The following is an 11064-nucleotide window of genomic DNA, read 5'->3' on the forward strand; positions in this document are numbered from 1 at the left end:
CTTATTATGAGAATAAATATATTTAGATTTATTTATGTTAAGATAATATTTAGTGAATATTAGGATATACTTCCTCCGTTTTCTTTTACTTGCAACACACCTTTTAGGCACGGAGTTTTAGGAGATGATTAGTGAGGGTAAACGAGCGATTTTATCTGTTTAATTTTTACACGAAGATTAGAATAGGGTTAAGTATCATTTGTAAAAATTATAATGAATAATTTATCCGTTTACAATACATAAACCCGACCTCAAAACACGTGTCACAAGGCTGTGTTGCAAGTAAAAAGAAACGGAGGAAGTATGACATATCTTTTAGGAAGATTATTTCCTATCCTATCTTATGAGCGTAGGTTTTGTATAAATACTCAACCTATTGATAAATAATAATAAAGCAATACAAGTCATTCTATTCTCTTTCTCCCTAATTTGTCAGAAGGAGAACAAACCTTGTATTTTTGCACTGTATTATTATGGGGGTAATAAGATAAATAAACAATTTCAAGGGTATATAGGTTCTAGCACTGTTCATAAGAACAATCTTCTACTTTTTATAAGGTAGGAATAGGGATTTTCAGGAATCAATCCTTTTTATTTAGAAAGTGATCCTATTTATTTCAACTTTGGGAGAAACTTATATTGATGATCTTAACCTCTGGGAGAAAAATAATATTGATGATTTTCAGGATGTAATCCTTTTTATTTCAGGAAGAGAGATATAAATCACTATTTATTCCAGGAATTATGAGGATCAATTTTACACTTTGGGAGAAAACACAACTTTTTCCAGGAAAGCCTATATACATATTGTTCTACTCCTCATTTTAAAACACCCACCATTCCAGAGTCTCAAACTCGTTTTTCTGTCGTTGGCTCCTCTCGTAGTTGTGTTTGCTAAGCGCACACAAGCTCCCCAGTCATTCCTTTCCCAACATAAAATTTAAGAAGTGAATTAAAAATGAGATCCATATATGTGGCCTCATCATAACCCTTTTTTTTCAGGTGGAGGGTTGGACCAAATTACCCAAAAATTGTCCATTAAAAAAAATACCGTAGCATAACAAAAGGGATCAAAATAAATAATTAATTAAATAAATAAGGTAATCACAAAACTGAAAAGATTACACAGGTATGTATATGACAATCTAATAATCTTGCCTATCATCAAGAAGCAGTAAACCATTTTCTATCCCTATACTGTTTTTTTTTTTTTTTTTATGCAACCGCAGAACCTCGAAAATGCAATCCAAGAGCTTTCTGTATTGCCCTTTCTCCTTTTACTGCAGTTTCCATCATCTTATTTCCATTCGCAAGATATATCAACACCCAAAAATGATGTTGAAGAAACACCAACTTTGCAGCCTAAAAAAGTTATGGCCAGAAAATTTTAGTCAGCCATGTGATATACTCGTAATATACTTGAATAAAACACTATGCCCACTAGCCATTCCAACTCGTAATCGACTAAAAGATGAACCAAAGCAAAAATTCTTACCTATCCATAATTTCTAAATAGATTTAGTCACCAGACACAAAAGTCTTCTCTTCATAATACTTCCGCTCGCTCGCTGCTTTCTTCTCATTCCGTTTCTGTAAAATAAAAAAAATGTCAGGAAGAATAGATCAGACAGCAACTCAAGAAGTTAAATCAGATAATCCAAGAAAAGAGAAAATTCCCCCCCCCCCCCTGCTAATTTAAAAAATAGGCGCACAAATGCATAATTTGGTAGATGTATAAAGGTGTCTAAGTAGAGAAAAGGCTAAATTAACTTTCAGATGAATACAAAAAGAAGAAACAGCTGATGGGAATGAGAAATGCACACCTGATAAGCTTCATGATTAGCAACGATTCTTCTAATAATTGTTGTGGTCGTTATGTCCAATGGACTTTCTATAACTTTGAAGATGCCCATACTTATAGGGACAGCATAAGGGTTGTCTTCTTCCTGTAAAATACAATTCACGCTTTTTAGTATCAAGCAGAGATCAGATAATACACTGAAGCGACAAAAAAAAAAGATAATTTACCTGCTGGAAGTCATCACTCTCAGCTACAGTTCCATGGACCACCAATGAGATATTGAAAGTTGTAATCTGCACCAGCAACAAACAAGTAAAATATACAAAAATGCTAATGATGTAGTAAGATAGCGTATGCTTTGATTAATATCAAAAACAAAAACAATTATTTCTCTAATATTAAAAAAAATTGCAAAATAGGAGTTTTGGGTAAAAAGAGAAATGGAGCAAATTAATAAAAATATGAAGAAAAAAAAAGCAATTAAGCAAATGAACCATTTGTTTATTAATTGTAATAAACAAAATACAAACAGAACAGGCACAAAATCCTTCTAAAAAATCCTTGAAGAAAGAAAAAGGGAGCATCACTTTGCACTTCAACAAGATGCTCAATAATCAAATATCCAAGGGAGTGTCAATAGAATAAAATCCTATGTCCATTCACTCCATTGGTTATGTTTTCAAGTGATAGTACGACCATTTAGGCTAATTTAGACTAATTATCCCTCATTCTATTGGTCGCCTGCGAAAATCAATTTCTCTGTACTGTTCTATATTAGATGTAACACCTTCAATTCATGATACAATCATAATGATATTTAAACATATATATCATCTAAAAAGATAAGCAGCTCAGTAAGTCTGATAAATAATAACAATTTCAGCAAAAGATTTCCATGTTTGCCTCTTTTCCAAGGATTCAAATGGGTAAACAGAATGTGAGAGAGTGGAGTCATTCATAATGGAGCCACCTGAGGAGAGGGAAGCCAAGAGAAATTTATATTGGCGTAAATGTCAAAACAGCTGAACAAACAGAAAGATCGAGCACAATATCTTCAATATTGGCTAGAGCAAAACTTTCTTGACTATTGCTCCTCTATCAATTCACAAAGTTTATATAATGAAAGGGGGCACTATCAACAAATGAAAAGAGAAACCACAAGCTACCAAATGGAAAAGAAAACTAACCGTATCTTTAGACAATTCCCAAGGAGCACCAATGATGACCTCGTCTACATAGCGACATGCCAAGACACTTAGGCTTCTTTCATGAAGATTCATTATTGGTTGATGACTTCCTCGTTTAGCACTGTACAAAGTTACATACAACAAATGAATACATTAAAACAAATTAACACATTAAACAAAGTTTCTTGAACCTCAGTAGGTGAGAGAGGAGGAGGGAAAATAGATAAAAACACTTCTATCAAACTCATAAAGTTCGGGTAGGCATACCCACACCACCCTCATCCCACACCCAAACCTCATTAGGTGAAAGAGGAGGTGTATTGGACGGAGACATTGGTAGGAGAATTATATTGGAAGGTAGAGTAGGAGGTAGATCAAGCCACTACGGCAGACGACATATATGTATATAAATAAATAAAGAAAACTACAGTAAACAAGACAAAAGCCTAACATTATTCCTAAAGAAATATACATAAATTTCTACTAACTCCCATCATCCAAAATTAGTTTCTTTGAGGGAAATTGAAGTTTTAGGGAACGTATCACTACATAGCTCAAGACACATAAATTCTCCCCAGGCATTTATTTATTCCATTCAAGTCAATAGTGGTGTTGAAGGATACCAGAACGATTTTATAAATGTACTTGTGGGTGTGAACGAGGTCATATGACATGCAAAGTAGGAAAAAAGGACTACAACGTTAGGGCAAAGAGATTATTATTGTTTATAAAGGCAATTACAATCTATGCTATATAACAACAGATACTACTAATGAAATCAATATTGAAGTGGACCCCATCCTGGAAATATTACACGAGAAGGGCATAGATTATAACCTGACAGTCTGGTCAGTATGGATTCCAACAAGAAGGAAATCTCCTAATTCCCGAGCAAGCCGTAATATCTATGAGTCAAAAGAACATCGCAATTGAAGTTAGCATATAAATTTCATAGGTATACAACAATAACCTAAACAATGCAAACAAGAATAACAATGTGCTCTGGCTCTATTCAACTTTACATGTTGTACTTTGTATTAGATCAGTTCATTTATGACTTATTTGAATCAGATGTGGAACTAAACTTGCTAATTTGAACTAGAGTTGCGAAGGCTTCATAAGGTGAAACAGCCAAATCCAATAGCACATATGAGTCTCACAAGTTATATGTCATAAGATACAATAAGCAGATTCAGTTGAACATAGAAGCTTGAAAACTCTATGCGCCTTAACATACGATAGATAAAGGCCGGCAAGGCCACTTAGAAAGTAATATTTTATCTCTCTTACAGAAAGGGAGGGCGGAGAAGCGACAGCATGTGGGCATAAGAAGGTGCAAAGACGGAAAACAAGAAAAATTATGCCATAAAGCATTAAGGAAGAGAACACCAGCCTACCTCCACATGCCCTGCATGGAAAAGATCAAAAGCGCCATCAATATAAACAATACGTGAATCTGGTTTAGGGCCCTGCAAATAGAAGGAGAAACAGTATATCACGTATCATAAAGACTCTACCATTCATGCATGACATCAAGCAGATCATACAATTAATTCAGACTGTCAGTGAAATTTATGCACTCTAATTATATATGGTATATACATAGTTTGCAAGAAGTGCAAAAGTGCTTCAGTCTTTTAATCTTTTTCTAGATTTAAGATTTCAAAAGTCTTAGCATAGCTGCATACAAATTCAAGGATGCCAGTGCAAGATACAATGACGTAACTGTTTATACCAAATTATTGCATAAGATGCTTCTTCAGTTTTCCCTCCCTCTCGTTGTCTTTTCATGGTTCATGGCCCAACACTTTTTATCTACAAACCCTGGAATCTAACTGAGCTCAAGTACTACATTGAGCACACTGTAACATATAATCCCTGAATTGAACTTACCTGAACTTAGAAGCCCTAAGATATACATATCGGAATTATTAGCCGTAGATTGAGCTGATCTGAAATTAAAATATTCAGTTATATGCCCTGAGCAGAAGTACAGAACTTACTTGGGCTTTCTGAGCTAGTTAACTTGTGTGGAAACCTGAGCTTTAAATAAATGGAGAGAAAAAAAAGGCCCAAGCATACTCATCTACATTTAAGAGGCTCTTTTAACCAACTAAACCAACCCCTGCACAGCTAGATCACATGCAAGTTCTTCTATGATTATACTATGTCATAGGCATGTAGCATTAACAATCAAAAACTAAAAGGTTATCCTCACACTATCACCCACGCTTATCGCCACATGTTTCTCACTTCACATTAAACCTTGAATCCCCTTAGAGGCTTAGATCTTCGGGCAATGCACTGAAAGATTTACCACCTCTATTCCCAAAGCATTGTAGGTGTATATTCACTTTCTCTATACAGCTGTGACCACTTTATTTGAGTAGCTTCATTTCCAATCTTATACTTGAATGTGTGACTAAATGAGACACCCATCGTATCATCCTCATTTCTGTGAAATACCTTGCAAATACATTAAAGCTTCATTTCCAACAAGTATTTAGGGAGGTTAATGAAGTGGCTCACACTCTGGTTCATCTTAGCCCCATAGATTTCTCTACTAGAGTAGTGGAGTATTGATACTTAGTTGCTTGCCATCAAAAATTAAATTAAATAAAAAATACTGAAAGCTGTTGTGATAATTGGTGGATGATTTAATCACCACATACTGAATTTTAATTCCCTCAAATGACTGGTCCTATATATTTCTATTTCCTGTGGAAATGCTCACTCTCTAATTATTGATACTGTGTAAATTTAATTTGATATACTATATAAAAGATTGTGATTGCAGTAGTCTGCAAGTTGGATACAACACAATGTTGATAGCACTAGTGCAACAATAGCAAATAATTTGATTGTTAATCTCACTTTAAGATGAATTATCTGATTTTCCCATAATAGCATTAGCAATATCTCTATACAAATTTTTGGATAAATTTAGCATTTTTAATTTACCTCTTTTCATTTGTTATATCCTTTCTATCTCCCTCTGTTCTCTCTCACTTATAATCTGAAAGTCGTCATTACCAGGGAAGCAAAGCAATTTGTTAGTACCAATACTCCAATTTCATAGGGCCCTAAGGGAGATCAAAGAAGTACCAAAATCTTCAAAATATGCTATGTTCTCTTGCTCAATATTACTTCCTCTCCTCATTAGTTCTATCCTTTTTATCCTCCCCCTGTGCTCTCTCACTTATAATCTGAAAGTCTTCATCAACAGGACAGCAAAGCAATTCATCAATTTGTTACCTCCAATACTTGAATTTTGTAGGGCCATAGGGGAGATAAAAAAAAAAAAAAAAAAAAGTACCAAAAATTTCAAAGAATCTGCTCTGCTTCTTTTGCTCAATATTACCTAGCTAGCTCACTCCCTAACTCACCCCAGTGATCTCACCCCCTTCTCCCTAACCCCATAAATTTCCATATATGTTTGCCTGATTGAATCAAAATTCTTTCACATTTCTAATGGCCATGGTGCAGAATATGGAATGATCAGACTGACATAGACGTTAGCCATCTCCAAGTGTCTAAATCTAATAGAACTAGGGTCTGACTACTGACTATTAAACCCTAGGGGATGCCAGGTGGATTTAACTCTCCAAAAGTCTAATTGCATAGGAAGGGTAAGTAGTGAAGAACTGAAGATTAGTGCTTTTGCTTTATTCAAAGTTAGTATCCTTTTTTTTCCAGTAGAAGAGAGCAACAAGAACAATAAAATATATCAAACATAGAGGGTGAGGTGTTTAAATTTTTTACTTACTAAGCATAAACCTATCAATTTCACTATGAAACAAGGATTACAGCATAACTGCAAAGTGACTATCATTATGTTAGCTCCCACCTATCTTTTTCTGTCAGAAGTTATATGTTGTTATATAAGTTAAGGCTGTTGAGCGTAAATAAGAAAAATAATTCACAGACTAAAACCCAAAATACTAGGAGTGAGAACCCATGACAAACCACAATATAAGAATTCTTTCCACACCCATTTCACACACCAGGATATACAGAAAAACAAAATAACAATGTTCTTGCTTCAAGTACTCAAGGAGTAATGGGTTTTCCATTTCTTACACTGATTTGTTATATGTCTGCAATTATTCCAAGACAGACTTTGTGAGATTGGAATGTGCAGCCTCATTCGTTTATAGTTTATATCCAGTATGATACCTTCAACACACACACTTGAAAATTAAAATATAATGAAACTGTTTCTAGACCACAGTGACTCAAGATATCCTGAATTGATTCATTTTTCGAGTGGTCTTAACATATCTAATACTTCATATCACCTAATAGTCAATGTATAGTTGTCCATGATGATGATTTATCATTTCCAAAGATAGCAATATGACTTATGCAACCTAATCATGTTTCCAACTCTTACAGAAATATCCTAATTTAATAATTTGAGGATTCAAATTAACAAATGTAACAAGCTTGTATGTGAAAGATTGAAAAAAAAAAAGGAAAAACCCCATTCGAAAGTCAATACTCTAGTTGTTTACAGGGGATGTTAGGTACCTTTCCATTTGAAAACTGAACAATTCTGCGAGATGTTGGAAGAAAGTGTGAGATACGAGTTCCACTACGGTCATCAAACTTTTGGCTATGGCCATGGCTGAACTGTCTCTGGAGGGAAGAGTGATTGGATTTTTCATTAGAAGACCTTTCTCTAACACAAAGAAGCATACGTCCTGCACAGGGACACTAAATGTATCAGGAAAACACATAAGTTACAGTACCAAATGAAAACCATATGCATGAGTCTGAAGCTACTTAACAAGTAACTTATATAGCAAAGGTGCAGCAGGTGAACATTGTCACTGAACCAAAAGCCAAATAGCTAGAAAAATACCATTTTACATTAGACTAAGCATAATGCAGGGCAAATAAATCAAATATTAGAATAGAGTTACTACCAACAATGTCTGTACTGGACACTCCTTCAGTACGTTTGATCTGCTTAAAACGGCCAGCTCTTTTGGCTAGAGCGTAAGCATCAGATCCATCAGGAAGAAGACATGGGTCATCCCCATGAATAATGTAGTCAATATCATATTCATCAAAAAGCTTCTTCATAAAATCTTCAGTAATTGCATAAGGAGCATCAGGAATGACCTCATCCACCCATTTTACAGCTTGGACCATGATCATCCTGTCAAAAAAGTTTGATATTAAAGAGCTATTGTGATCACAATCTCTAACAGTATAGCTATGCAACAATTGACAATATCCCTTAAACTTTTCAGAATTAGAGTTAAACATGTAACAATAACTTCATCCAGATTACCAGCAATATTTGCAAGCTTTAAGTCGTAAAATAATTAAAATATCAATCTTAAGTAAATGCTCTTCTTATTACCTAAGACACTAAGTCAAAGGAAATATCTTCCACATATATACTTTACATGCTCTCTTCATACTAACGATAACAATTTAATGACATTCCGTAAAAAGAAACCTCACAACCTTATATAGAAGTTTTTTTTTTCCAAGAGAACATATAACATCTCTAGCAATTGTAATACCCCGTAGTCAACCTAAGAACATCATATCCAAAATCCCTAAAAATCTCACTATCAAATATAAACAAAATGGTGATCTACTTCAGTTGTCATTTGGAAATAGTAATTACTCAAACATGCTAACACATACATAGTCAACTTTGCTAATAATCATTTAGATTCCACAATTGACAATGTAACAACACATCAAAACTACAACAATCAATCATCTACGACTGCCTTTGCCTCAGCAGAACAAACCAGAATACTTGCTGGCTAGCTCGCGCAACAACCTAATTCAGGTTTTTAATACAAATACATGAAATTCAAGTCTCAATTAGCTCATTTGAGTAAACACAACGTTGACAGGCATAAAACATCACAAATAAAATAACCCATTTCACAAATTTCAACATAATTCAAAAAATCCAGCTGAAACACCCCAAAAATACAAGAATTTCACATAAAATCAGAGAAAAAAGAGACACCTTTCATGAAGAGGAGTAACAGGAGGACCCTTATTAGCAGTGATTTCAGCATCACTAACAACACCAACAACTAATTGATCTCCAAGATTTCGAGCTTGACGAAGAGCATTACAATGGCCATAATGCATCATATCAAAACACCCATCCATATAAACACGAATTGGCTTCTTCTTCTTCCGAACCCATAATTCTAAGGTTTCCGATAATCCAGTAGCATGAATTCCCCAAATTGATAACCCTAATGCCACACCTCCCACCACACATTTCGCAATTAACCTCAATTTCTTTTCTCCATTATTTTCAACAATTGAATCCGACGCCATTGTTATGAATTTGATGATTATTTTTCTCTTCAAATTCAGATGTGCATAAAATGGGTAATTCTGACTATTGCCTAAGATTTCTGGGGAAATGGGGTTTTTGTTTGTTGACGTTAAAGATGATATCTTTCTGATTTTCTTCTGAGTATGTTGTAGAGAAATCTGGAGGAATTGATTCTGTCACAGAAAAAGTGATGCTTTAATTTAGTTTATCAACAAGTTCTCAAGTTAAAGGTTAAAGTACCATTTTAGGCAATGGCAATGAATGTGTCTTGTGTGTGATTTGGATTCACAGTTGAAAAGGTACTCTCTGACTTCTTTGTGAGTTAAAGAGGGTACTTTCCCTTCAAGATAAAAGGTACTTTCCCCTAAGTTTTTTTGACGGGACTTTGTGTCATTGTATGTTAAAATAGGATGCTAAAGCGTGATCGATTATCGTGTTGAATAGGATGTTAACGCGTGATCGATTTTGGGTCGGTTGAATGGTATTGGATAGAAGACCACAAGACGGGTCAGGTGGAAATAGGTTTATTTTGATTGATTTGAGTCAATTTTGAATATTAGTAGGTCTGGTTATTTTAGTGTGGTTTCAAATCGAATCGGGTTATAATTAAGGATGTTATGGGCTCATGGCCAATTTTAGTGGAAACACATTAGGTGTATTTACATTCATATTAGTACAAGTTATAATTGATTACGGATATAACTGAGGTAGGTCATATGTCTTATTCAAATGGCTCAAATTAGAAACATATTGAGTTAAAGTGGCTTAGGTTCATATTTGATCGATTTATAATCAAATCAATTTTTTAATGACTTTGGTTAATCTCGTAGTGAACTAGTGTTAGGGATGCAAATAAGTCAATATGTTTGCGAACAACTCATGAGGAAGCTCTGTCAAATATCACACATTAAGTAATTGAACAAACTTAAACAATAATTTAAGGCTCGTTTACTAAACAAACATTACTCAAACAATATCATGTTCAACACATCAGTGTTTGCAAACATCTCAATTATAGTCGTAATAAAAAATATAAATAAAAATAAAAATAAATTGATTTTAATATATGGAATACTATAGAATGATAAAATATACTACGTATGTTTATACAAGTTTTTTCTCAAGTTCAAACGATTTTAGATAGTAAATGGCTCGGGTCAAATGGGTCACAAGTTTTAAACGGGCATGGCATAACGGGTTAAAGCCCTTACGAGTTGAAACAAGTCAGTTATTCAGATTTACTCGGGTTGTAAATGGCTTGGATTGACTAGCACATATAGCATTAAATGTTTCTAGATTTGTTTGGGAAAAGATATGTTAAAAACTTGATGGATTTTAGGTACATAATCAATTTAAGAATTTAGGCTTGGAGAGCAAGTAAAATATTTAAATTAATGAGGGTTTCTAGATCAGCCTGTATTAGAGGGTTCAGGCTTACTAGAAAATTACATTATGATGGTTTATTGGGGAGGAAAATCATCAATGATGATTTATTGATGGAGGAAAAACATAAATTATAGTTTTACTATTTAGAAGGAAAATCATCAAGAGAATTGAAATAATGATGGTTTATTGAGGAGAAAAACCATCAAAAAAGTTATTTTGTAGGAACTTAATAAAACAATATTTTTGTTTGAGGGGAGGAAATCTAAATTTTTTTCATAAACACTGTCTTTTTTATTATCGTGTCTTGTTATTTATTATGGGTAATGCTATATGCAGCCCTAAGGGCTGCATAGGGCTGCATATAA

At 34.0% G+C, this 11064-nt stretch overlaps 1 protein-coding gene across 1 annotated transcript; it reads right to left on the reverse strand.

Moving 5' to 3' along the window:
- Nucleotides 1-1070: 1070 nt before the first annotated feature.
- Nucleotides 1071-9652, reverse strand: LOC145572061 (ethanolamine-phosphate cytidylyltransferase-like). The gene is made up of 10 exons (XM_081631077.1): nucleotides 8990-9652; nucleotides 7917-8152; nucleotides 7519-7691; nucleotides 4386-4457; nucleotides 3826-3893; nucleotides 2989-3109; nucleotides 2029-2094; nucleotides 1824-1946; nucleotides 1496-1590; nucleotides 1071-1362 (listed from the first exon to the last, which is right to left on the reverse strand). Exons 1-9 carry the CDS (start codon nucleotides 9310-9312, stop codon nucleotides 1519-1521), a joined length of 1254 nt encoding a protein of 417 aa, XP_081487203.1. The 5' UTR covers nucleotides 9313-9652; the 3' UTR covers nucleotides 1071-1362; nucleotides 1496-1518.
- Between the last annotated feature and the right edge of the window lie 1412 nt (nucleotides 9653-11064).

The sequence above is a fragment of the Chenopodium album genome, chromosome 12, assembly GCF_948465745.1.
Source record: "Chenopodium album chromosome 12, dcCheAlbu1.1, whole genome shotgun sequence".
In the NCBI taxonomy this organism is placed as follows: domain Eukaryota; kingdom Viridiplantae; phylum Streptophyta; class Magnoliopsida; order Caryophyllales; family Amaranthaceae; genus Chenopodium; species Chenopodium album.